At 41.8% G+C, this 26,094-nt stretch overlaps 3 protein-coding genes across 6 annotated transcripts; 1 reads left to right on the forward strand and 2 right to left on the reverse strand.

Annotated features, from left to right (window-relative positions):
- Positions 1 to 199: 199 nt before the first annotated feature.
- Positions 200 to 12,138, reverse strand: LOC148402731 (N-terminal EF-hand calcium-binding protein 1-like). The gene is made up of 14 exons (XM_088367936.1): positions 11,874 to 12,138; positions 11,672 to 11,737; positions 9,508 to 9,712; positions 7,428 to 7,452; positions 4,346 to 4,454; positions 3,984 to 4,009; positions 3,781 to 3,878; positions 3,406 to 3,664; positions 3,235 to 3,314; positions 2,410 to 2,463; positions 1,996 to 2,108; positions 1,832 to 1,909; positions 1,651 to 1,742; positions 200 to 1,262 (listed from the first exon to the last, which is right to left on the reverse strand). Exons 2-14 carry the CDS (start codon positions 11,713 to 11,715, stop codon positions 1,234 to 1,236), a joined length of 1,212 nt encoding a protein of 403 aa, XP_088224062.1. The 5' UTR covers positions 11,716 to 11,737; positions 11,874 to 12,138; the 3' UTR covers positions 200 to 1,233.
- On the forward strand, positions 10,905 to 17,253 carry alas2 (5'-aminolevulinate synthase 2). Its single transcript, XM_088367930.1, has 10 exons — positions 10,905 to 11,040; positions 12,247 to 12,598; positions 12,690 to 12,785; positions 13,075 to 13,297; positions 13,423 to 13,607; positions 13,927 to 14,106; positions 14,465 to 14,629; positions 15,607 to 15,875; positions 16,392 to 16,554; positions 16,761 to 17,253. Exons 2-10 carry the CDS (start codon positions 12,268 to 12,270, stop codon positions 16,922 to 16,924), a joined length of 1,776 nt encoding a protein of 591 aa, XP_088224056.1. The 5' UTR covers positions 10,905 to 11,040; positions 12,247 to 12,267; the 3' UTR covers positions 16,925 to 17,253.
- Positions 17,254 to 17,345: 92 nt separating this feature from the next.
- ttc34 (tetratricopeptide repeat domain 34) lies at positions 17,346 to 24,754 on the reverse strand. 4 transcript variants are annotated; one of them, XM_088367926.1, is made up of 8 exons: positions 24,628 to 24,754; positions 21,822 to 23,525; positions 21,179 to 21,404; positions 20,642 to 20,834; positions 20,410 to 20,576; positions 19,619 to 19,892; positions 19,313 to 19,518; positions 17,346 to 18,547 (listed from the first exon to the last, which is right to left on the reverse strand). In XM_088367926.1, the coding sequence occupies exons 2-8, from the start codon at positions 23,477 to 23,479 to the stop codon at positions 18,002 to 18,004; spliced, it is 3,270 nt and encodes a 1,089-aa protein (XP_088224052.1). In that variant the 5' UTR covers positions 23,480 to 23,525; positions 24,628 to 24,754; the 3' UTR covers positions 17,346 to 18,001. The 4 variants fall into 4 exon arrangements, with proteins under 4 accessions (XP_088224052.1, XP_088224048.1, XP_088224049.1 ...); XM_088367922.1 differs by having other exon boundaries at positions 17,350 to 18,547; positions 19,304 to 19,518; XM_088367923.1 differs by lacking the exon at positions 24,628 to 24,754 and adding an exon at positions 24,289 to 24,609 and having other exon boundaries at positions 17,350 to 18,547; positions 19,304 to 19,518.
- Between the last annotated feature and the right edge of the window lie 1,340 nt (positions 24,755 to 26,094).

A 26,094-nucleotide genomic window follows, 5' to 3' on the forward strand; every position in this document is an offset into this window, starting at 1 on the left:
CAAAAAAAGTAAAATAATTTTTTGAGAAAATGAGAATGAAATGAATGTCTCATTTTCAGATGTCAACAATGATTTGACATGAAGTCTGTTTTTTTATTGTTACTTTTTAAATAGCATTTCTTCAAAAACCAGAGTGCATTACTACCACAGAATGCAATTATACATCTGATTAAAAAAAATGTTAACGTGACCAGTGGAACACTTTGTGCATGTCATTAATTTTATTGCATGCCTCGAAACAAATATAACATATAACACATACCAAATTCACATTATTGCTAAAGGGAAAAAAGTGGGTGAACAGTCCATGCATTACTTACTCTTCTGTGACGTTTCATGCATGGACCGTGAGAATGCTTGTTTGTCACATTTCATAAGGAGTAACCATCACGCTATACATGAACTTAGTGTATCTTCAACTACGCTACTTACATCTGACCATTGTACATAATGGACTTCTATTCTCTTGCATCATCACACAAAAAACGTCTCGTGTGTGTCTTCTGCCAGCATGGTGTATGCATGTAAAATAGTGTCATTTGACATTCATGTGATTTGGTTTGACTGTTGATATTCTACTTAAAGTGAAATTCTTGTTGAAAATACTTTTACAGTCTAGAATAAATGTACTGTACGTATATTTTTAAACAAATACATGTAGGTCCAGGTTTACTAAAGTGCAAGAGTGGCAGAGTAGTTTAGTTGGACCACTTTAGTATTACATACTGTATATATCACATTACACATTTTTCTTATTGAGTCTAGATGAGGAGTTTCTTTATCCCCACCAGCAGAAAGCTGAGAGCTAGTTAAGGAGACATCAGCGCACAACATCACAAGGAGGACAAAAGGAAATTAATTAACGTGTTATTTAATCTTTCTGTTGATTTTTGTATTGAGGGGGTGATGAATGAGCTGTTTTTGTTGCATCGACATTTTATCTACTTAAAATATAAGGAGAGATCGGTAGGTATAAGGATCATGCTTTTTTTTTTTTACTCCTCCCAATTTTCTGTGCCTCGATTAAATCAGGTCTAAGAAAGGTGCCACATCGACATCAGCACTGATGCTGATTGCATCATCAAATATTGCATTAAATTCTATTCAAGTCCTTTTATGCACCTTGAAGCGTATCTCTTCTGGCCATCATGCCTTAATCAGAATTTACAGAAAAGAGCAACAGCAAACAACAACAATAACCCTTTTTTTCATTCGTGCCGAAGCGTTGCGCCGTCAGTTGTTGTTCATAATCCACCAGGAAGCTGAAGACAAAACCATTTTCAATATTTGTCACAATTTAAAATAATCCTCACGTGATCTAATAACATGCATGTCTTTCTCATGCATTTGTCAAAATATACGTATGATCCATGATAATTAGCCATGCTGCGTCAGTAGGTGAATGAGGAAGTCAGTAGAAAGCACTTTGAAGGCGGAAAAGCATGATACAAGTAAAAGATCAGGTACCATCCAATTTAACTTAATTGATCCAAAAAATATTTTGGATCTACTACAAAAATATGCTTTTCTATCACGTATGCCATTGACATACAGTGAGTGACAGGCTGGGCAATTAAATGCTGTTTCACTATGGCAGCGGGTACAGTAAGTAAATGTTATTTATAAGTGTTTGTCATCATTTTAGATTACCTGGAAGGAGCATGGTAGAGACGATCTCTTGCTCCTCCAGTGAGTCAATAATGCAGCGCTGGAACGTTTTACTTATGGGCGACTGCAGGAAGCTATGAGGGAAGACACAAAAGAGACGCATTACCGCCACACTTTGAAAAGACTCCTTCCTTTTAATTTGATGTGTGGTTTTGCTCTTCACCTCATCCAGGAGAGACGATCCTGCCAAAATTCATACATGATAAAGCATGATCTGTCAGGCAGGTTCTGGACTGAAATGCTTGAGAGAGAAAAAAGAAGGGAGAACGACAAGTGAAAAAGGCTGCGGTGTTAAAGCGAGGTCGGAAAATACACCATGAGACTGACTGTAAGTTGTTTTGCTGTCCGCTGCTGGACTCTGTGTAGATCTTCAGAGCATTCTGGAATCGTTCCACATCACACTCCTTCACTGACATTTGTTTTTGGACCAGGAGGATGTTCTTGATGAGCAGCAAGCAAAACAATCAGGTTACCAAATTGACATTTTAAATATCGATTTTCATCGATATTATCGATTCATTGTTTTTGCCCAAATTAGCACAAATGTCCGTTAACTAATGTTATGGCTGGTCAGGTCATAGAACATTAAAGAGTATAACATGGGGTCACTATGGCAACAACAGATAGTCTCATTGCCACATCACAAGGCAACAATGGTGTAATTGGAAGGTAGGATTAAAACCTATTGTTACTTTTGGCACTGTATGTAAAAAAGTGAGCCAAAAAGACAGGCTGACTCACCGATTTATATGTCCCCGCCAGAGTGTCTTCTTTGAGAGGTTCAAGATGTGGACTCTGAAGGTGGGAGCGGAGATAGGTGAGTCATCCACAAGCGGCAGCGCTATTATAATTTGCACGACAGCCAGACACAACGCTTTGACCATCACATATCCAAATGAAAAAAAAAAACAACTGTGATAATTGAAAATAATAACAATAGTAATAATAATCTGCACATGGCAAAAATAAAGAACTGTCATGAAGAGAGTGGTGGCATGTAAGCTAATACAGTATGTGTCTTTGGGTTTTGTTGTGTTCCGTTAGCCAATAAAATGTGCTTGTTGTAAAAATACTGTTGAAAAAATCTGTTTTCATTGGTTATTTGTCACTTCTAACAGTCAGTGGTCACAGAAGGGGCCATGGCTATATCAAGGGGTCCACCAACAACATTTTAATTGCAAACCACCAAAATTCTTCAGATAACACGATAAATATTCATTATACGCTCTCCACAGGGAGTGGGGGTGGGGCAGTGCCTCCACAGCTCCCCCTCTAGCTCTGCCAGTGCTAACAGTCTATAACGCCTATTATTAGAATGGTTGTGATTAAATTGTGAAATTCTCATAGGACATAGACTTTTTTAATGCAATTTGTTTAGTGTGTGTCAGTCTGACCGTTCCTGCTGACTTTCCCTGTACCTATACTGCTGGGTGGGGCAGAAAACCTATTATTTATTTTTTATGTTTAAGTTGTACTTGACTGTGACCCACAAATTCTGTCTGGCAAAAGTTTGGGGAATTGGCACAGAGTTGACACTAAACTATCAACAGTACATTCTTTACAAACCTCACACTCCAGCTTGTCTATGAGCTGCTCGAGTTGGTCAACTTGGGATCCCCAGTGGTAGTCGGACTCCACACTGACCCCTGCAAGACAACGTCCACAGAGTTCTGAACTTGTATCCATTCCTGTTTGTCACCAGTAATTCAACAGTTTAATGAGGGTGGTGGGCCCTACCTGTGGTCAGCATGCCAGAGTAAGGGTCCGTAGGAGAGAGACACATGTTCTTCTGGATGCGTCGGGCCGGACGTTTGGAGACCCTCTGGATAGGTAGGTCCTCGGGCTTTTTCACTGACCTTCTGTTTGTGCAGCCTTGGTCATGGACAGCCTCCATGGCACAGTCTAGTGATGATTGCAGGGACTGCAGTTGGGTGGAGGTCTCCCTGAGCAGGAAGCGCGTCACAAACTGACCCAGCACAGAAGAGCCTTGATACTCCTGCATGGTGGGTAGGGTCAAACATGTTATTATGGTTACATCATCCATTATACCCCAATGCTTCAGTCCATACAGTACACACATGTCTAATATGCGCAAATATTTAAGTCACCCACCTCTTTAGTTTTATCCATTGCCTTTAAAATAGCCACATTTAACTTCTCAAGCGCAGACAGCACGTTGATGTATTCCCCCACATGGGGACTGAAGTACTCTGGAAAAAGGACGTGTATTTGTAATGTGCTGAGTGATTGGAATAATGCCAACATGCAGACTTAAATGTTATTGTGAGAATTAGAAAGACCACAAAAAATTGCACCTGACAGTTTGTCGATGTCCATGTTGCTATGGGGGAACAGAGAAGGCAAGTGCCATTACGATTGAGCTCACTGATATATTAGATCAATTTTTACGCCACAGACAATTTATTGGGTACACCTGCACAATCGAATAAGATCCAAAATGAATCAATGCTTCACGGTACATCATTTTGTCTCATACCATCTACTAAGTACAGCTCTACTTGAGGCCGTTGTTCATCCGTCGCAAACTTCACATTTGGCTTTAAATGCAAGAAGGGAGGCGTATATGTATCACGGACATAATCTCGATTTAATGAATATTTAAGTGGCAGATGGGCTGCAAAACACACTACAGGTGGCAAAACCAAGAAGAGCTCACTCTGCATTTTGCCTGTCGATGGAGCGATAAAGCTCCTGCATCTGCTCGTCTGTGAGGACACCATCATTGAAGTATGACTGGAACTCCTCCAAGGACAGCTTCCCGTCATCTGAAAGCACATAAGATGGTGACAATATCATGAAAAGTTACTTAGTTAACCATGCAGCACAGGTCAATGAGGCTGGAGTGAATAAACACAAAAGGAATATGTAAGAGGCAGCATCTCAGTGGCGTGAGAGCCAATTTGAATCTCATTAGCTGGCTAACTACACACGACAACAAGATCTCGCTGTCGTATTTCCTGTCTCAGGATGCTTGCTTCTACGAGTAGAATTCCGTCTGCTGGGTCCCAGCACCCAATAAATCATCTGTTAGTTGATCAGCGCAGTTTTGACTTGCTGCCAAAAAACAATGCAGACACGATGCTGTTTGGTAAAAAAAAAAAAAAAAAATTGTTTGACTGCCGTGATGTTTATTCCCATGCCAGCATCAACAGCAAAAATCCCATCTCTTTTTTAGAAAAGGCATAATATTGAAATTTAGATAATGGGTTACACTGTAGTATCATAAATGTGAAAAACAATTAAAGGCTTTTTGATCTCTCTACATGAAACAAGTTTTAGAAGTTTTCTTTTTCACTAACCCGATTTTGCACTGACCAGAATGTGTTAAAAACTTTTGAAAAGACAAAGAGTTATACGATTAAAATACCGACACACAAAAACACACCGGTATCATATAACAAATCAAAATAAACAAATAAATTTTCACTTTTTTTTTTAATTTTTAAAAAAGAGAGTATTCTTAGCTCAAATGGAAGTGCATTCAACAATGGGGGAGCATTATCACTTAGTTTTTAATCATGTGTGAGTGACAATCAAAGGTGGTGAGCAGACACAATTCGCAATGCAGACACAAAATGATTTCAAAGCTGTGCAAATGGATAAATAGGCTATTGTGATTTTAAACCCACCATCAAAATGAGAACAAGTTCTATAGTGATGCATAAATGTGACTCATTCTACAGCCTTTCTCCACCATCTGATTCTCACCAAGTTCAATTCTAGGTTGGACAACACTCGGGTAAGCACATAACGCAAGCGCATATAAAAGAGAAATGGTGGCAGACCAGGCAATACTGACTATAAGCTGTCCATCTTGCTCCTTGGAGCCATGACACTACAACAATCAGCAGCTTATGAATGCAATTTTATATCAAGTGCTTGTCAATTATTATCTCCATTCGAGATCCAGGATCAGAATATGCAAATTTGATACACACGACATCGTGCCTATTTAAAGAGCCATGATTCAGGAAGTACCAGTACCTCGCAAAAGAGGCAAGAAGACGCATTGGGAGCTGTTCTCGTGATTCATAAACGCCAAATATACTGTAGCTGCAGTCCAAAACATTAATCTTACCAGGCAGAGATAGGCTTTCTAAATGGAATCATAAATCATACAAGGCAGCAATAACTCATAATGATTCCTAGCTGGACAGTCGCTTTACAACATCTTAGAAATTACAGATGACACGCAATGAACTAGTTTGTGGTTACGAAAGGCTGTACTTGTGTGCCCCCCCCCACCACCACCACCACCACCACCGCCACCACCTTTGATTGTTTGATATATGTGGCCTACACATTTTGTGAGTCCAACCCTTGGTCGAACCATCTTCTACTACTCTTCGGCCCTGAACTGAGACTGAGATCACAATGATAGTTTGGTGACTAAATCTTTTTAACATCCTCACACAATTGTTTGTTACAGTACTGAACAATTGTAGTCTGCCACCTATTGTGGGTCTGACACTTACGATATTCCCACATCAAATAAATATGCCGGTCAGTCAGATAGAGATGTGAATGACGTCCTGATTTGGTTTTCATCTGCCTGCAGCGATATGCTTGGCAGACGCACAAAGGCTTCCAGCTTGTGTTTTGTATGAAAGGCGCAAGTCCCCACTCTCAATATTGCAGTAGGGAAGCAGTGCGTTGAGTGTGTTGATACGGCTATCAAAACACCTCCTCATTATGTAGAAAATGTGCACTGCTTCCAGCGAACTTTGAGCATCCCACTCAGTGCTGACTGAGGGGGAGGATGCTTCTCCATCTCAACTTACCCACAAGCTGCGAAGTGAAGATAGCTTGCACAAACAAGCCACTGCACTGTCTTGTTCGACCTTCCCTCTGTTCCACACAGCAGGGAACCAACAAAGGCGAGATGAGGAAACAGACTTGAGGAGTCACACAAGTGTAAAATGTATGACAGCTACACAAGTGAAGCCAAAATCCCTTTCCAAAAGAAGACTTCTGTTGTGTGTTTGCACAAGTTTCAGATGCCTGTAATTAATTAAATGAGTATTAACCTTTCTGGTCACTGTTTACTTTTACTCACGGAAATAGACATGTGTAATTTCTACTCTACATTTTTGTCAGAAACGTTTTTCGAGAGGTCTGAGGATGACAATGTGAGAGATGTTGATTGGGGTCTTCGGGAGTCTAATAGTTTTTCTTGTCGGCAGGAAATTTTGACTTAAATAGAAAAACTGTTTGCAACGGTTAAAATTGTTGGCAAACATCTAGGCAACTTTGAACGGACTCTTCCAAAAAAAACTGTGTTTGGAGTCACCAGCAAACCTTCGAAAATACATTGACAAGCTCTTTAAAAAATTATTGGGCTCGAGGCACCAACGATTGCTCCACGTGGGCTCTGCTGAGGAATGAGTGGTCATGAAAATGAGTGACAACAAAGGAAACAAGTAATTCTGCTAATTGATGCCACTGAGTTGGGATGTGTCTTTAGCCCAAAAGCAGCATTCTGAATGTAGATGTGTAACAAAATAAGCCCATCCAAATCCCTTTCCCATATAAAGACTCCTTCAAGTCTAAAATATGCAGCTCATCACAACAATCTGGCACTATTAACAGGGGAGTTCTTATGTAACACTACCAACCTCCCGAGAAGACTAAATGCATAAAACACTCAACCATTTAGCATTTATTAATGTGATTACATGGAGGTGCGAGTGTGAATAGCAAAAACATTTTGCCTTCTTCATGTGCTTTTTCTTACTCACCATTTTTGTCTGCCCGGCGAAATATCTGCAACAAGAGAAGATAGTATTCAAGATATAGATAAGGAAAACAGAGTAGGATCTAAAAAAATGTATACATTCACACAAAGTACACCCAATGGAATAATGAGAATCTCATCTCAATCACAAACAAATGTACCTCACTTTGAAACTGGGTCTATCTATTCCAACATGTAGCTGTATTGTTGTATGAATTATAAAAAGGGCATACATGATTTAATTATACTGCCTGTTACTGTCATTGCTGGAACAGAAAACATTTTTTTTTACAACAGACCTTATTTGTAGTAAAAAAATAAATAAAATAAAAAATACATGCTGCCCCCACTAAATATACAGAAGGTACCATTTTTATGACATTTTTTGTTTGTGACATTGATAACGGTTGTGAAACACCGGTTTTAGCGATGTAAGCACTTTCAGAAGATGTTGGCGTGATACCTGGAGGCTGCGCCATTCTTGTCAGTCCTCTGCAAACCTTCAAAATGTACCAATGTACCCATTTAAAGATGCCTATAAGGGAGCCAACAGCAGTTTTCTCTGTCAAATTTCAAAGACGAATGCTCACAGGCTCATTTCTCTTTTGTGCTTCAGTCAATGGAGGCGAGATGCTCCCACAGAGCTTACGAAGATCATCTAAAAAGCTTACACACTGACAAAAATTAAAAAAAAAAACCACCAGCCACCTCCCTAGAGAGACTGAACATGACTTCTGACTCTATTGAAGACAACAAAACCACAGGAGCAAGAAGAGAGGGAGTATCGGCAGCATCGAAGAGGCACGATTTCATCAGAAATGAGTGTGCAATATATTTGTACAGTCCCCTAAGCCCCACACTACTGCGAGTCTATTGAAACCAACAACAGGGGTTTCAAGTTGCATGATTGCAAGCACAAGGAACTGTCAGACTCTAATGATGAGTTTGTATCTCAAGAAGGACCTAAAGTGTGGTGTATAGAAAGTATGAAGACATATCTGCGTGGCTAAGGGCTTCTCATGTGCTCGTTTGCACTCCCTCTCTAACAGGCACAAAGTCAAAAGACACTTTGCCAAGGCCCAACAATCTTAATTTTATATGCCTTTACAGATAGAGCCAATCAAACTGCATATGCTTGAATTTTGAAAATGAAAAAATTAAAAACAAAATAATTCAAAAAAAAAACACTGGGAAATGGACAGTTTTTATGTAAATGGCCTCAGTGGCACTGCTTCTTAGTGGGTAGCACGTCTGCAACAGAGTCCTGAGGTTCGGGGTTTGAATGTCGGTTCTCTGTGCTCTTGACTCGAGTCAGCTGGAATGGGCTCCAGGTCACTCACATCCAAAATGAGGACAAATGCTATACAAAATGAGTGGAAGGGTTTAGTGGGCGGTAGACTAAAACAGGCAAATATTTATGAATACATAAATGACCGTACTAACAAGGTTTATGTCAAGAGCGTCGTTTACAAATGAAAAAAACAATTACGTGCTTCTGGGAGGATTTACATTTTAGTGGAAGCTCAAAACAATGTCATTCACTCAATATGGCCGGTCATGTGTTTGTTTTATCTCGAGCATCTCCTCCAGAAATCATCGACAGCCATCAAACCCTCTAAGAAGATTTGAAATGCAGTCATATCAATACATGGGCATTGACATGTTCATATTTTACATCGTAACAAAAAGAACAGGGTGCAAGGCAAGATGAATAATGGAAAGTGGGAGCTTTTTCTTTTTTAACAGAGGCATGAAGGCGTGCAGGGCTGAGGCGGTGTTACCTTGAACCAGGTTTGAAATTGCCCCCTCAAACACGAGGTATTGTGACCGATGGTGCGACTCTATTTTCACCCTATGCAAAATACGGTGAACGAGCATCCTAAACTCACCGTTCTTATGTAACGGGGCTGCTGTTCATCAGCTCCACATGAATGGAGTCTGACGGATTTGCACCATTCACCATCAGCAGCGGTGACATCTTCTTCTTCCCTTTACATTTTTTACCTTTAAATAGTGACCTTGACTACAGCAGTAAGACATGCAATGATGCCAAATACATATAAATAAGATAACGGCGCACTTACATCGTGGAAAAGGGATGCGGTGCGGTTGTGGTTATAGTCACACTCCTGCTGCAGCTGTTTGCTGAGGTGTTGCTGCTTGGCAGACTGCAGACACATCGTGATCATCTCTGTACACGCCAGCATCCTCACACCTTGCACCGGATGAAAAGATGGAGAAATGGATAGATGGGGTCGCTGGGTGCTTGATAGAGTGGATGGAGGTCCGCTGTCAGGGTGAGACGGAGCGAGGCTGAGCGTAGACGCATGCGCAGTGCACAGTATAATGAACGCCTGCAGGAACTTAGAAATAAAGCACCCTCTGCCGATCACGGCATACGCGCACGTTCTGACCGTGACCCGGATCACCTGAGAGTACGGAACAACGATCGGTATCACACTATTTATCGAGACAGGTAGCTTGTCTACCATTTTGGAAAGATGGGCCAGGTCGTAGGTGAGGTATGAAGTACCTAAATAAAAACAGTTCAAATGTGAATGTGCTGGGGATGACAGCTGGGATATGCTCCAGCACAGCCGTGACCAGCAGTATGCATAATATATATATTTTTAAATCAAGTTAAGAGTTGTAGTAATTTAACTAATTATTTACTGAAATACAATTTCTTGTTTGTTGCACCTTTTCCATACAATAAATACAGGATCCAGTTATTTATTTTTATTTGAATCTACAATAAAACTAACCAATTTTAGGACCATTTACCCCGACAAATATTGCAGGACTCAAATATTAAATATCAGTAAAAGCGATGAGCCATATGTGGCCTCCAGGCCATGTTTACCTTAGATCAGGTAATCTATGGTAATCAAAAATGTTAGGAACACATTCCAGTACGATGCTCTTCTACTTCACTCCAAGCAACATTATAATGATCAATCACTCCTGATTACTATACATTCACTGTATGTCTTGTTTTGGCTTCGATTGGATTGTACAATTGCAATGAATCTGCTTGTACATTAAAAGAATATGGCTGTAAAATGTTTTCTTTCTGAGAGACGCATTATGTGCAAGTTATTGTGGTTTATTGTTTTATTTCACATCTTTCATTTCTATAAGAGTATGATACAGACGTGTATGTATTTTCTTATTGTTTCTCAGATTAATTTGACTTACAGATCCTGTCAGAGGTCAAATTGTGTGTCTGTACTGTACTGTACAATAGTTTGTGTGTATATCAATAGACAAAATATGCCCTACTCTCACAATCCGACTGTCACAACAATCATGTGCAAATGTGATACACATCTAATACATAAATTGTAAGTGATGAAACATATTAGAAACACTTGAATATATGTGTGTTGATTGCCACCATACACATCATTGCACCACTGCTCGATACACTTTCACTGTCTGTTAATGTGACATGTCGCTACTCTTGGATGTCATCATCTTTACAGCCCACTCCCACCCAGTGACAGTGTGAATGGGTGGGGGCAGAGGTGATTGCTAAATGCACCAATAAATGTGTGGACACTTTTGACCATCTCCATACAGCTCTTTTGAAGTTCGTCCTCAGTGCAGGTCAACAGGTGAGTCTTGAATAATTACAAGGTATTGTTTTGTAGTCGTTTTTAGGATTGTAATCTTAAACCCTCCTGTTATCCTGTGTGTCATAAAAAATGCCACAAATTGTAAATAAATTACAAATTTGCAGGCCTAGCTACTTTTTCCCCCTTCCTTTTAATTTTTGGTTTTACTTAGTTTTAGATTACTTAATACAGCATGCTCTATTATATACATATCGACTGGCAGCGACGCAGGTTGCTAAAGGACGGTGACCATTCTTAATATAATGTAGGAAAAAACATAGAAGCAATAATAAAAATACAAAGTCTTAATTTAATCATATTTAACTTGGTTGTAGATCTATGTGAAAATGCTAGTAATGAGAAAGCTTTCAAAAGTAGTGTTACTTATGATGATATTATTTTTATGTGATGAGTATAATGTTTTGAAAGCAACATATTTTAGAATTGGCTCCTATATTGCTGTAAGACAATCATGGACTAATTTGTTGCTATTGAGCCACAGTTGCCAGCTAAATTGGCACCAAAAAGAAATTCATTTTGACCAACTTTCCTGGAAAGGCATTTCCTATGACAGCCCAATGTCAAGATAAATATCTCACCACAAGAGAAAGCCTACAATCCTAAGAATTACCTTATCTTCAGACCACAGGCCAGGGCAAGGTTGTCTGAACACATTGCAGATGTATCTATAAATTAACTAAAAAAAAAAAAAAATGCATTAACTTCTGTTGACGATATTACTGATCATTTCCTGTTGTTGAGGGTTTTCTGCGATGTGTCAAATATTTTGGTTAGCTGAATTATTTACATGAAAGATATTAGTAACAGCTCACCTTATGGCATAGTGCAATTCTACCCCCACAAAAGTAAACACATTGTTAAAATACATCTCTGGAACTGATAACATACAGAATCATAGATGGAAAACTGTGGTCTTGGTGGATTATTTGATACGAGCCTCAGCTGATGACGTCTGTCGCTCAGCACGGAAACGGCTGCAGTGAGAAGATAAGCCCCACCCAGAAGGAGCACCTTCAGCTCACAAAGCGTCACACCTCTTGGCATCAATTATGTTGATAGCAAAGTTTCACTTGTTCCTCACTTTTCACTTGACATTATCTGCAAAAAGGGGACTTATTCAAAAATTGCAGAAATGGAGTTGATCTTTAATAGTGAAATAAAATGTTTTCATCTACCTTCACTCAGAGCAAGAACAGGTGGCTCAACATGGCTGCCTTCCTTCACCACTGTCCCTTCTTCAAGTGTGCCACCAAACCAGCTTTGAGGAGATCAAGCCCATTGCTCTCTCTGGCCAATCAGTGTCCCATCATTGCACGTCAGATCAGCGTCTGCAGGTCAGCTGCCTTGGCGGCCAAGTTGAGCGTCTCTCCTGCCAGTCCTGACTGCCCCCAGCCTCCCACACTGGAACAAAGGAGGAGGTTTGCTCAAACAGCTCCTCAAGTGGCGGAGCCGGCAGTGTCAAAGGCTTGCCCTTTCGTCACCTCTCACATCGGGATGGTCCAAGCCAGCCCTGAAGTGCAGGAGGATGTCCGAGAGGGTAGGAAGCAGCAAAAAGCATTGACAAACGTTTGAAAAAATTGCTTGAGTTGATTACATCGAAGTGATGATCCTTTGTGCTACTTTGACAGGTGTGATGATTTCTCTATTGAAGGACTTAAAAGAGTCTATTTTCCCCAAATCACCTCAAGACATCACCATCAGCCACCTCCTCAAAGACAACATGGGTGCGTATGACGACACGAGAGCTGTGGCGCTTGTCAGGTCACCGACCTTTTGAACATCATTGATACCCATCAAAAACTCAATTATGAAGCACAAATGAAGGTGCAGATCATGGAAGTCATCTTCACTTTTACTTTCCACTTGCATTGGGGTCAAGTGGGTGCAGTGACCCACTAGATCCAGAAGTTGATGGGGGAAAAAGCATCTTTTGAAGCACCTGTTTAAAATGTTTGGCCTTGATAGAGGTATGTGCCATTCTAATACACGCTATACCTGATCTTGCCTTTGCAGTTGGGCCCAGCTTTGATTACGACTACTTCTTCTCTGAGAAGATTGCCGAGAAGAAGAAGGACCACACTTACAGAGTCTTTAAGACTGTAAACCGGAGTGTCGGCTCATATCCTTTCGCTGAGGATTACTCCGTGTCGGCGCGGGAGGGCTCCCAAGTGTCTGTCTGGTGCAGCAACGACTATCTGGGGATGAGTCGTCACCCGCAAGTCCTCAGCACCATCAGGTAAAAGGCAGATGTTCACACAGTGAATATAGAGCAGAATCACATTTGGAGCTCTTCCTGTGTAGCAACTACAGCCCACAATATTGCAGCTGTTTAAATTTCATGTGTCATCTTTTGCTCCTCAGTGATGCCCTGTACAAGCATGGTGCGGGAGCAGGGGGAACCAGGAACATCTCAGGAACCAGTAACTTCCATGCAGCTCTGGAGAAGGAGCTGGCTGAGCTCCATCAGAAGGACGCCGCCCTGGTCTTCTCTTCCTGCTTTGTGGCAAATGACTCCACCCTCTTCACTTTGGCCAAAATGTTGCCAGGTATAAAACCCTGACACCTACTTTGACAAGAATGCTGCTGATTTTGGATTATATCCCACTCAAGGTGATATGATGATGCCACCAAGTATTGAAATCAGAAATGTCTTCTTCCTTGATTAGTTCCATCCATCCATGGTTGTTTGTCTATGTGTGACTGTGCGGTCCAGGCTGGGTCTCTCACCTAAAGTTAGCTGGTATTGTCTCTAGCTCACTTGTGACCCTGAATGGGAAAAGTGACAGAAAATGAATGGATCGCTGAATGGACTGATGGAGTGACAGGTGAAAGATTTAACAGTGCGTGTTACTGTGCTACTCACAGGCTGCGAAATTTACTCTGATGCTGGGAACCACGCCTCAATGATTCAGGGCATCAGGAACAGCGGATCTAAGCGCTTCATCTTTCGCCACAATGACAGTCGACACCTGGAGGAACTTCTGCAGCGTTCAGACCCAAAGAAGCCCAAAATAGTTGCGTTTGAGACGGTGCATTCAATGGACGGTGAGGCTCGCAAAATGCTCTATTCCAGATGCCACTCTAACATTCCATAAAATTACTAAATTCATAGGAAAATGGGATGGAGAGATTTGGAGTGTTTAATTTTTTTAATCTTTTGTCATTCATCATTGTGTCTTGTGGGAGGAAATTACCAGGTGCTCCAGCTTTATTTCTTTATCCATTATCTTTATGTAATTTCCATAAAAAGCACATAAACTGTTTCATTAAATAAAGCTATTTTTGCATTGTTAGGATGGGTTTTGTCTCAGGAAACCTTTCTTTGATTAACTAGAACCTGTTCAATTGTTTTTCATCATCTCAATTTGGGCATTTGAGTCTTTAATTTCCTGTTTTATTCCAGGCGGCATATGTCCCTTAGAGGAGCTGTGCGATGTGTCTCATCGTTATGGAGCTCTGACATTTGTTGATGAGGTTCACGCCGTCGGCCTGTATGGAGCACATGGAGCCGGAGTGGCCGAGAGGGACAATGTGATGCATAAGATTGATATTGTGTCTGGGACTTTAGGTAAGCGGCTCATCCGGAGATCACCATTTGGACTCATTTTCACTGGCCGCTCAAGTCACACTCACACCCACTTGGCCTAACTGCCACTGTCACTCGTGCCAATTTAGCTGTGTTAACTCACATCTAAGGGCCTGAAGAGGAGGCGTTTGCATCACAGGAATCAGAGAATTATCAGTAGGGTGTTGGCGCTACTGCCGCTGTGGCACTGCTGATAACATAACATCAGAGGCTGCGCCGACTTTTATGGTAACTTCAAACTTCTAGCATAAAATGAACTGGCAAAGCCATATTTGGACGTCAAACTACTACAGGATCGAAACGCTTGATTTGAAAGTGTTTGAGTCATGATGACCTCGAGTACAAATACACAATATCATTCCAAGCTCTACTCATGACACAATTGGAAAGTTTTCATAGGTGAGAAAAGTTCAAAATACCGCAAATCATTCATCATAGTATTGTTTGGTTAAAAATGAACTTTCTTGGCTATGTAATGAGGTAAAAATAGATGGGCCTGGTCAGTGGCAGATGAGGTAAAAATAGTTCAGATGCGTTTATAAAACACAAGATATTTCTTGCAATTAAAAAGAAATGATTCTCGATTATGATTGTATTATTTATAATATCATTATTAATCAAAGAACTATTTAATAAATAAAATAAATGTTAAATTTCTATTTTAAACTATATATTGCATCACTCAAATAACCAACTATTTAATAAGAAAAACATATTTTTAAAAAACTAAAAAACCCATCGGAATCCGTTTAATTTAGAATAAAATAATTTTAATGTAACAAATGTTACAGGAATGTGCTAATGTTAATGCTCAGTGGGCCGGATTAAAGCACGGAGTGGCCCACTTCTGTTTGGGAAGTGTTATGGTGTTTGTAATTCCATCCAGAAATTTGCATGTGAAATGCAAATGCTGTATATAAAGAAAAATGTGTCTCCTGACCTCATCAACGCTGTTCCAGGCAAAGCGTACGGCTGTGTCGGAGGCTACATCGCCAGCAGCACCACCCTGGTGGACACAGTGCGATCCTTCGCTGCTGGCTTCATCTTCACCACCGCCCTGCCCCCCATGGTCCTGGCCGGAGCCCTGGAGTCCGTGCGGGTCCTGAAGGGCCCTGAGGGGCAGTCCCTGCGCAGAGCCCACCAGAGGAATGTCAAACACATGAAGCAGCTGCTCATGGATAAGGGCCTGCCTGTGGTCCACTGTCCTAGCCACATCATCCCCATACGGGTAAGGAGGTTTGCCAACAAGATGAAAAGTCAGTAACGTACACTACCGTTCAAAGGTTTGGGTCACTTTGGAATGGCTATATTTTTTTAAAGTAAAATTGCTATTGTTTTCAACGAGGATAACTAATCAGATATACACTCTATACATTGTTAATGTGGTAAATAACTCTTCAAGCTACAAACATCTGTTTTTTAATGCAATAGCTACATAGTAGTCTCATTCCCAGCAACCATCCCTCTATTGATCAAATGCTTCATTGTGCATTTTGCTAATTGTGTTGGTAGGCTAATGGGTGATTCGAAAACCCTTGAAAATTATTGTGTAATTATGTTTGTTTTCATGGAAAACACTAACTTGTCTGGATGACCCCAAACCTTTGAACGGTAGTGTATGTCAGAAACCAGCGGTAACGTTACACTGTGTAACCTGACTACATGAGTGGCGTCAGCCATTCTGATTAAGTTGAGTAGTTCACCAATAGAAGTCCCCTGAGTTTAACTTTCATGCACTCTGCAGGTGGGCAATGCAGAGCTGAACACCAAGGTGTGCGACACCCTGCTGGAGAGACACAACATCTACGTGCAGGCCATCAACTACCCCACAGTGCCTCGCGGAGAGGAGCTGCTGCGCCTGGCTCCGTCTCCTCATCATCAGCCCGCCATGATGGAATACTTTGTGGGTGAGTGTCATGTGCTGAGAAATGTTAGTTTGTCCTTGCAAGGTTGTCGACGCTGTAGCTGTCAACATGTAAGTAAAAATTTTTGACCTGCTCAATAGTCCATTACTGCATTGAGGTAATTTTCTGTTTGCTGTGTAAGTGACTTATAGTCACAAACCTTCCACAAAGACTGAAAAGCCACATTAACGCGAGAATCACATTCACAGAGAAACTGGTAGACGTGTGGCAGGAGGTGGGGCTGGAGCTCAGCAACCTCGCAGCTGTTTCCTGCACATTCTGTGACCGCCCGCTGCATTTTGACCTGATGAGTGAATGGGAGAAGTCCTACTTCGGCAACATGGAGCCCGAGTACATCACGGTGTCTGCATAGAGGACATGGAATTTCACCAGCAACATTAAGCAGCACTAACTTAAATTGACACGTTTTGCTTTCTATGCACCAAGAAGAATGTAAGTGTTAACCTTCAAACATATGTATCTCAATTTAACATTGTGTAGTTCACTTGTTTCACCTATGACAGCCTGTTGGTTGCCGATGTGGATTTGATTAAAATTGTGCCTCCTCTAATTTAAAAGCGTAAACCCTGCACATTGGGCACTTTCTTATCTAGATGTGTAGCTTTGAATTAAACAAGTTGTGTGACTTCTTATTTTGTGATGGGCTTCCACACCTGGAAATAAATCAGTTCAAATATTCAAGGTGTTAATGATTGTCTGCAATTTGTTCATGCATGATGTAAAAAAAAAAAATGCAATAAATCTCTCTAATAAGATGTATTTGTCTTTATCATGCTGTCACATTCTTTTTTGTTGTTTTTACAGGACCTTGAATGTTGTTCATATAATGAACTAACATTTGCAGAAGGCACTACGTGCATCTCTAAATGCCGTGGAGATGAGTAGGTGTTTGAACTTTTTGAATTTACCCAACCCAAATTTACACAACCTGAACTTTTCAAATTTACACAATTTTTAGTTATGCATCCAAAGTTGGTTGGTTGAATTCAATATTTATTCTTTGATGCTCGCCAACATACACTGCTTGCAAATTACAGCAAGGCTGTGAACAGAAAGGAGCTAGTTTACAAAAGCACAGTGGTGTCGACTTGGGAATTTGGTTGCTCTATTTAGCAACACCTATGACCGCTGTAACAACTAAACTACAGCATTTTAGAGTGAAATGACTAGTGAGTTTAATTCCCACTAAGATACAAAACACATTAGGGGAATCATTTTCACATTTTGTTCCATATATGTAACAAAAAAGGAGCCAAGTGGAAGGCAATCAGCAGGGATGTCAAATTCATGAGATTTCCTAGGGATGTGTATTTGGCTCAATAATGCAGTTTTCTAATTTACAGCATCATTTATTCCAAATTGTTTTGCGGAACCCAAACCGCTGTCCTGAAAGATTCTGTACTGAATTAAGAATTGTTTTGTTGACTCGCTAGTTGACATTACAAGGGCTAGCCACTTCTCGTTTGACCTTTCCCCTCAGCCGGCGGAGTTCTGCATTGTCGCCGTCCACAACGAGGCCGCATTCGATCAAGGCCCAAGCTTTGCTGAGCTGCTGCTCGCCATAGTGCTGCAGCGCACCCCTCAAAAAGCACTCCCCAACGCGTAGCCTCCCCAGACCTTCGTCCACACATTGGAAGGTCCGCTCCTTGTGGAGCTCAAGGGCCCTGCTGTAGTCCTCCAGAGCGGGTCCTTCTCTGGAACACAGCACCAGGCTGCATCCGCGACGGCACAAGTCTTCCGCCCAGACTTGGGGGTCGTTGGCGCAGCCAACATCGGAACAGCCGTGCCTCTGAATGACTCCATCGAGGTCAGCTACACTCCGCTCGTGTAAGCCAAGTCGCGCGAGGCAGACTGCCCGCTGCCGAAGATACTGGAGTCTGTGTTTGTCCGCTGCTTGTACTGCCAGCGTCAGGAGAGGAAGAGCCTGATCCCAGCTTCCATCTGAACACGCGCTGTTGGCATCCTGTGCTGCTGCCTGCCGTAGAAATAAGACACAACATCCTGACAACTTTCATGAAGAATAATGTTTAGCTTTGACTGACACTATCTGAAATGTTTTTAAAGGCTATAATACAGTTCACATCATGTAGTCCTGTGACTATGCAATTTTTTTGTGTGGAGTGTACTTCAGAAATACTCATCTTTTCTGTTGTGGAAATCTGTGTTTTTTACAGTATACCTACTTACTATAATGCCTTTGCATGTGGGAAAGGAGCACTATAGTCACTCCATGACATTCACCCAGCCGGTTCCAGAATCGTGTAAAAAATAGCCATACATGTGAAAAGTCTCCTGCAAGTACTACTTATATATATATATATATATATATATATATATCCCTCCCATTTTGAATCGTGCAAAAATATGGAAAATGTTGCGATTGTTTATTGTGTTTTCTTGTTATTATTTCAATGAGTGGTAATTGAAATATGTGTGGGTGCCTTAGTGATATGCTGTACAGTAATAAATTATCAAGCTTGTTTTTATAGCCTTGATTTACAGCTTAGGTTTTGTGGCCCTAGAAAAGGTTCAAAATGGTACCTTGGAGTGCAGTAATTGTCCTTATGTGATACAGAAATTGTACCTCTGCCAATGCCCAACAAGGAACATCAGTTTAACCTTTCGAGTCTGAAAAATGGGTCTTATACTGGAATTGCTCGAATTCCTTTGATTGAACTATTGAAGAGCCTAAAAGTATTTTGCTTATTATGGATGAATAGAAATAGCGCACCTTTGCTACCTGTTCCCTCTGATTGGGTGGGATCAGAGCCAACAAGAGTTCCAGACATGAGGATTCTTTCTCAGCAAGCTTGCAGAGTCTGCGAGCTGCTCTGCAATAATTGTGCCGCCAAGCATCCATTACACCCGCCCTGGCCTTGGCTGAAGGATTTCTCGGCTCCTGGCTGAGCATCTGGCTCAGGTGTGCACCTGCCGCCTCCTCTTCACCTGAGCCAGATGGATCAATACAGCAAGTATACAAAAATCAGTGCAAAGCTGAGCAGAACGTTGCATATTCAATCAGCAAAGATGGGCAAAGTCACACCACCTTTGGCTAAAAGTATGTCAACACAGAGGAGATGCCATCTGGGGCCAGCACAGTTAGTCTTCATCAAAGCAGCGCAGATTACGGAAGCCTCCCTGAGCCGATCCTCGTGGCAAGGGACATTATTGGCGACTAGGACGTCTGACAGGCTGCTCCTGCAGAACTCATGCAGCCAATCACTGACCAGCTTGCGCGCTCTGTCCTTGAGTGACAGAAGGTCTTTGGTGACCTCATCAGTGTTTATCTGCAGTGCTGCCAGAATGTCATGGGTGCATTCCTGCAGTAGGAAGATAGGGTGAAGCTTATATTGCTTGGATTCAAACACATTTTACTGGGCAAAAGAAATACGCATAAGACAGTAAATTAGAAAAATGTGAAAAACTTCATTTATGTCAGTAATTCTAATTACAAAGTGCATGTCATATATCATATAGATATACACAGAGATAAATCTTTCATAATTTTGATGATTATAGTGTCGCTCAAAGCTAAAACCCACAGTTCCTTTAAGGTCAAGGTTGAGCTCGAGCCTGGTTGAAAGTCAGATAGAAATTGGCTTTCTGAATGTGTTGTGTTCAATGAAGCTGAATAATCAATGAGTACATACTATAGAATAAACATTTTCTGTCATATTGTAATTAATCTGCTCCTTTACATTTGGAGAACAAAACGTTTGGTATACTTGGCCACTGCACTTATGGTGAGAAATGAATGCAAAAACTGCTTTTAAAGACTTATAGTGGAAGAGGGAAGAGGTGTGTCCCATTGTCCATACAGTGATGCCAGTGTTGTACCTTTTGCTGGTTGAGCAGGAGGTACGTGAAGCCTCTTCCGCAGAGTGCTTCAACATGTTTGGGCTGCTCCTTGAGAATGGCACTGAAATCAAAGATGGCTGTCTTTCTTTGGCCGAGCAGAGCGTAGCACCTCCCTCTCTCCAGCAGGGATTCAGCTGCCCCGCCATCTGGGAACGTTGAAATTACTTAACACACCGGAGTACCTTTTTTTTTTTTTTTTTTTTTTTTTTACCAGCAATGATGATGGCGATTGAGAGATAGGCCACGGCCTCCCTGATGGCGCTCTTCTCTGTCGTGCATTCCAGAAGGCGTTTGGCAGCAGAGTGGCAGCGCGCCTGTAGCAGTGCCCGGTCCTTTTGCTTCGCAACTGCCAACAAGGGGCGTAGACAACTGGTATCGCCACATTGAATGAGCTTTTTTAGCAGCTGCAAAAGTGGGAAAGGGGAAATTAAATACAGTCTGCGGAAAATTATGGGAAAATGTACGTATTATAAGTATGACTGACTTTGCCATGTGCCATTTCAACAGGGAACACCGCTTTGAACAATTTTCTACGTAAGCCCATGGGAATAGAAAGCAATACCATGAATAGCGAAAAACCACAAATACTTGGTAGAACCCGATATTTTGTAACAATGAACTTACCCTAAAGTACAAGAGAAATCAGCTTTGTTTGTACTGCTGCCTCATGTGACACCAATAAATACACATTGACTAACAAATTACAAAAATTTTAGGTGAAAAGAAAACATGTTTCAAGCTTCTCTACCTGATTAGTGTCATAGAGAAAGCCCCTGTGCAGCTGCAGAAGTACGAGTCGGGCCAGGACAGGTGCCCGAGGACTCGTATGCCCGATGGAAAGCAACAACAGGCGATAAGCCTCCTCCACTCGTCCCAGCTGGTACAAGGCGTCTGCTGCTAAGATCTGAGGCCCATCGGTGTCTGGTTGGAGCTCCATGAGCAACATGGCAAGGCAGTGAACACCAGCAGGAGATCTGAATGTCAGACAGGGGGTGCACACTATGATGGATATCAACATTGATTGATGCTCAAAGTGCACTGTAAAAACATACAGTGCAAAGTAACAAAGTACAAATGTGTCTTGGTCTTAGAGTTTTCAGGCATCTGTCTGTATAAATAATAGACATCAATTAGATTGAATAGAATTAAAAGAAATAAAGATAAGGTGTATTTTTAAAGTTGCCATTAGTTCATTTTGAGGCATTTTGAGTTCGTAGTTTCCAATGTTAGCAAAGATATGGGAATAATATTTTGATAGCATTTAAACCTGAGCCAAGCAAGTGCTTTTTGGAGTGTATTGTTTTAGTAAGAGTGTGAGTATTTTTGCCCCATTTGAACATTAAAACTAATATGTAAATGTAGTTTTTGAATGTACGTGAGACCCATTATACCCTGCTCTGTGGTTATCGGGCTTAGATGTAACATCCTGCTGAGCCTGCTGTGAGTAATTTTCACATGTGGCCGACTGACGGCCTCCAGCCTGCTCCAGCATGACCCGGCCCTGCTCCAGAAGCACAGTCAAGAGCAGACCCCGGAGGTTCCACGGCACCAGACAGCGAACGGTCGACGACGTCTCCAGCGGGTGCAACCTGTTGGCCGTCACATAGTCGAGAGCTGTGAGATAGTTGAAGCCCCCGGTCATGCGCAGAAGCCCCCTGCCACAAAGTGCCCGCACACAGCTAGGTGGGTGAGGGGCATTGTGTTCAATCACAGCCTGGAAGTCCTCTAGCGCCCCTTTGTGGTCATCTGTGAGAAGTCGCGCATAGCCACAGAGCACTTGCACAGTGTTCTGATAGCTATTCTGATCTTTGGAAATGGCCAGCTGACTACAAATAGAGAGGGTCTCCTTATGCTCCCCCCTGAGAAGAAGACACTCGGCCAGTCGCACCCGCAGCTCTCGTCCTCCACCGTCAGGCTCCAAATGGCAAAGGGTTCGTAATTGAGCGATCACAGGGTCCAGAAGTTCCACTCCGTCTAGGGACCTCAGGTCGGTTCGGTTGAGGACAGTCTCCCGGAAAGCAGAGAGACCCTTTTCAGCCTGCTGTCGAAGATGGTTGCAAGCAGCCCAACCTGTGCCAAGATCGGTGAAGAGCTTTTGGAAGTAAATTCGGGCACAAGCGGGGTGCGCCTCGAAGGCTTGGCCCAAATCCAGACAGGCCTCGGCAACCCGGCCTCCCGCCGAGAGAAAGGCGGCTGCTCGACCGGTTAAGATCCTCGCTCGCCTGTCAGGTGTGTCTTGGATCATTTCCAGGATAGCTGAATACACATCTGCACTGTCGCCAAAGCGGCCTATGAAAAACAAATGTGCCGCCTGGAGCTCCTGCACGTGGCTGTCATCTGGTGAAAGCTCCAAAAGGAACTCCAGCAGTGGAGAAGCAGCCTCAAGATCCAATTGCATACTGTCCTTCTTGGTTGCTTCACATTTGCTGTCCAGCATCAAGGAGGGATGCCAGTGATGCATTTGGTCTGTAACGGCTTGTACTATTTGGGGTATTTGAGCAGCTTGTCTGCTCTTTACCAATTTGACAGTTTCACATTTGTTGCTCTTGTACGTTTTGAGGTAAAGCTTCAGACCCGTCGTTCGGCGAGACTCTGACAACAAGCAGGACAAGGCGCGGGTTATCTCCAGCGCTACATAACAAATGTTCTCTGGATTTGGCTTTTGTTTCCGTTCAAGCAGAGCAGTACAGCGAGCAAAAATCTCCTCACAGCCTTGCCCGCCACTCTGAAGGAGGGACTCCATTTTGAAAACGGTGGCCGTCAAATTATTTGGGCAGAGCGTGGACAGAAAGACAGCTACCAAACCTTTACTGAGAACTTCATCAGGTTGGACCTCCGGGTGATCGACCCAACTTTCTAGAATCGAGATGACTCCTTGGAGGTCTGACAACTCCATTTTGCGCATATGGGAAACAGTTGTTCCTGCATGAGTACTGAAAGCTGACATGTAGAGGTAGGTTGCCCGAACCAGTTCACCAGCCTCTAGCAACTTGTCTGCATCCTCACACAGAACTGAAACCTTGATGCCAGGTTTCACCACGGCAGTCATGATTATTGACTACCTCCTCGCAATTGCACACCAAGACATACGTCACCTGCCAACAGAAAAGATAAGATTTAAATGTCGTTGGTCTTACTTATAGAAAACACGACTTGTTATGAAGGGATGAATGTCACAAATAATACCAGGACATAAACGTTTAATACGCAGCTTATTAAAATGTTAGAAAATAGCAATTTATTTAAAAGTAAAATACAACTCAACTGTGCTTAAAAAATGACAAGTAAAATATGTACTTGATACAAATAAAAGTTTAAACAGGCTTTATAGACATCTACAGCTTCGTTGTAATGTTTACATGTTATTTCATATTTTAAACTGTATTTGTATTTGGTTCAGTGATTTGGTTTCTTCACGTACCACAAGTGAGACTCCCGTACAACAATATAACCACTAGTCAGGGGTGTCAAACTCGTTTTTCTCGCGGGCCGCATTGTAGTCATAGCTTCTTTCGGAGGGCCATTATGACTTTCAACTCAAATAAATGTATGAGCACCTTATATTATATTCAGTAAAAGCTACAAAACAAACTGACAAATAACTCGTTTTCAAATCAGATGAGTAAAAACTGATCAAATATCTAAAAGAAAAGATATTAAAAATGAAGACAATTTGCAATTCTAGTAATGACACGAATTCGATGCACAATTTGTCTTCGCGGGCCACATAAAATGATGTGGCGGGCCGTATCTGGCACCCGGGCCTTGAGTTTGACACCTGTCTAGTGACTAGACTAATGGGTCAAGGAATGTGTAATTAATTCTCTTGGTAATGTGGGATTTGTTTGTACCACCTACCTGTATTTCTTCCCAACGCAACAGTAACTTTCATGCCTAAGAGCAGACCGACCAAAACTTGCATAAATCCAGACTTATTCAATGTTCAAATAACACCAAAATCCGAATAAATATGGCCGCTGTGAGATCATGTCTTGCCCCGGACTGTCCGGGGAAAACACTACATGGAACCCATTTGCTGTAGGCTACTGTAACGCAATAGCAATCTGATCTGCGTTGCCAGGACAACTCAACATGGCCGTTGAACAACAAAAGCTACAAATGTTAGCACGGATACAAACAAAGACATTCAAAACACATCCAATTTCTCCTTCCCTCTTCCTTTCTTTCGAGACTTACCAGCGCGTGAGTTGTTGCCCGCGTGAGCGCTGGTCAGGTTGCCATGGTCACCGTAAGCGACAACTTTGCCTGATAAATCATGACTTCACACCACCTTTATGGCAATCTGGGTGAAATGATCTCCAACAAACAGGAATTAATGCAGGAAAAGGCATTTGCAGATAAACAGACACATTTAGAATCTGAAATCAAATTTTAATGCAATGCAATTTTAAGGGTTTGTAATAAATACAACTACAGTAAAAATAATGAGTTTCGCATTTATAATAACACCGATCAATTAACATTTACTTACATACATAAATTTTTTGAACAAATTTACTTAAAGAGTGCTTTTCATGTATAGATAAGCCGTCATGTAGAATACAACATACATCATTATAATCCAAATGTGCATGTCCACAGTCATTCATTCATTGATTCTCTGAACTGCTTATCATCACTACTAGGGTTGAGAGGCAAGGCGAGGGATACCTTGAACTGGTCACCAGCCAATCTCACGGAACAAACACAATCAATAGATTACATTCACAGTCACATTGATAGGGCCCTCTATTCCTTCCGAGCGCAAGTTCCTGTGCAAATGGGCCCATTTGAGTTTTGGCAATTCCGTAGACCGACGTAGCTTGGCACAGGCACAAACGAAGACTAACTGGGCCATTTGGGCCTCAAAAGAAGTGTATGTGCCGTACATCCGTGGATACTGACTTCACCGGCACGCAGAGAGCATGCCATGTATAGATAGATGCAGGACATCGGCAAGCTCAAGGTACATTTAAAAGAAATAAAGTACAAGAATATCTGAGCCTAACTCTAGTTTGAAACCCTACTTCAAATCAACAACCCTCAGTTGAAACCCTACTAGAAAACCCTGGCACTAGTTTGAAACTCTAACTTTGATTTGAAACCCTGCTTTGAACCCTTAACCCTAGTTTGAATCACTACTGCAAAACCCTAACCCTAGTTTGAAACTCTACTTTGAAAACTTGAGTTTTAAACCCTAAAGCGGAGTTTTAAACCCTACTACAAAACCCAAACCCTAGTTTTAAATCCTATTTTGAAACCCTACACTCAACGAATAACCCTAACACCAAAACCCTACCCGACCCTAAATTTTATTTAAAACCCAACTTTAAAACCCCAATCCTAGTTTGAAACCTTAACCCTAGTTTGAAACCATACTATGAAACACCATCGCTAGTTTAAAACCCTACTTTAAAACCCTATCCTTTAATTGAAAGGCTGACTTTAGTTTGAAACTGTACTTCGACACTTAAACAATAAGGCTAAACCAACCCTTGTTTGAAACCTTAACCCTAGTTTTAAACCCATCCATCCATTTTCTGTACCACTTATCCCCACGGGGGCAAAACCCAAACCCTACTTTGAAACCTTAACCCAAGGTTGAAAAGGTGTCTTGAAACCGTACTATGGCACTCAACAATAACCCTAATACTGCAACCTAAC

This window comes from Syngnathus floridae, chromosome 2, assembly GCF_059516105.1.
Source record: "Syngnathus floridae isolate MCC-2025c chromosome 2, RoL_Sflo_1.0, whole genome shotgun sequence".
Classification (NCBI taxonomy): Eukaryota; Metazoa; Chordata; class Actinopteri; order Syngnathiformes; family Syngnathidae; genus Syngnathus; species Syngnathus floridae.

Excerpts from the sequence above, each read along its gene's own strand:
- LOC148402731 (XM_088367936.1), bottom strand. The coding sequence starts at position 11,715 with ATGTGTTCAGACAACCTTGCCCTGGCCTGTGGTCTGAAGATAAG. Across the intron at positions 2,464-3,234 it reads TAGACAAGCTGGAGTGTGAG|AGTCCACATCTTGAACCTCT; the intron begins GTTTGTAAAGAA and ends TCCCACCTTCAG. Across the intron at positions 2,109-2,409 it reads TGGCGGGGACATATAAATCG|AACATCCTCCTGGTCCAAAA; the intron begins GTGAGTCAGCCT and ends CTGCTCATCAAG.
- alas2 (XM_088367930.1), top strand. The coding sequence starts at position 12,268 with ATGGCTGCCTTCCTTCACCACTGTCCCTTCTTCAAGTGTGCCACCAAA. Across the intron at positions 14,630-15,606 it reads TATTGTGTCTGGGACTTTAG|GCAAAGCGTACGGCTGTGTC; the intron begins GTAAGCGGCTCA and ends ACGCTGTTCCAG. Across the intron at positions 15,876-16,391 it reads GCCACATCATCCCCATACGG|GTGGGCAATGCAGAGCTGAA; the intron begins GTAAGGAGGTTT and ends TGCACTCTGCAG.
- ttc34 (XM_088367922.1), bottom strand. The coding sequence starts at position 23,479 with ATGACTGCCGTGGTGAAACCTGGCATCAAGGTTTCAGTTCTGTGTGAG. Across the intron at positions 20,577-20,641 it reads AATCGCCATCATCATTGCTG|ATGGCGGGGCAGCTGAATCC; the intron begins GTAAAAAAAAAA and ends CAACGTTCCCAG. Across the intron at positions 18,548-19,303 it reads AGAGGGAACAGGTAGCAAAG|GCAGCAGCACAGGATGCCAA; the intron begins GTGCGCTATTTC and ends TTTCTACGGCAG.